Source organism: Nanorana parkeri, unplaced genomic scaffold (genome assembly GCF_000935625.1).
Source record: "Nanorana parkeri isolate BGI_ZX_2015 unplaced genomic scaffold, ASM93562v1 scaffold4835, whole genome shotgun sequence".
Taxonomy (NCBI): domain Eukaryota; kingdom Metazoa; phylum Chordata; class Amphibia; order Anura; family Dicroglossidae; genus Nanorana; species Nanorana parkeri.
This window is the reverse complement of record NW_017311097.1, coordinates 9,149-9,459: the sequence shown is the minus strand read 5'-3', so window position 1 is coordinate 9,459 and position 311 is coordinate 9,149. Positions and strand designations below refer to the sequence as shown.

The 311-nt window shown below is 57.2% G+C and overlaps 1 protein-coding gene across 1 annotated transcript in view; it reads left to right on the top strand.

The window, feature by feature from the left end:
* Nucleotides 1-77: 77 nt before the first annotated feature.
* Nucleotides 78-311, top strand: part of TMEM82 (transmembrane protein 82) — a 6,282-nt gene continuing 6,048 nt past the window's right edge. The window contains exon 1 of the mRNA XM_018575799.1: nt 78-182. Within this exon, the coding sequence (XP_018431301.1) occupies nt 101-182 (82 nt within the window). The 5' untranslated portion in view covers nt 78-100. The remainder of the gene's footprint in view (nt 183-311) is intronic.

The window sequence follows — 311 nt, the reverse complement described above, 5'->3', positions numbered from 1 at the left end:
TCTGTGTGTTATCAGCTGTCACAATGACCTTTGCTCTGCAATCAGACAGAAGGGAGAGTCCAGCCAGAGGGAGCCAAGTCTCCCCACACACAGCCAGGCGATGGGCCTCTTCTCATACATGACCTCCTTCCTCCCCGGGGTGCCATGGCATTTCTGGGGCAGTGTGGACTCTCTACTACAAGGTAAGATCACCGGGAGTACAGAGCAGGTAACGAGGGGCGAGGAGGGGGGTACAGACCAGATAACGAGGGGAGAGGAGGGGGGTATAGAGCAGGTAGTGAGGGGAGAGGAGGGGGGATACAGACCAGGTA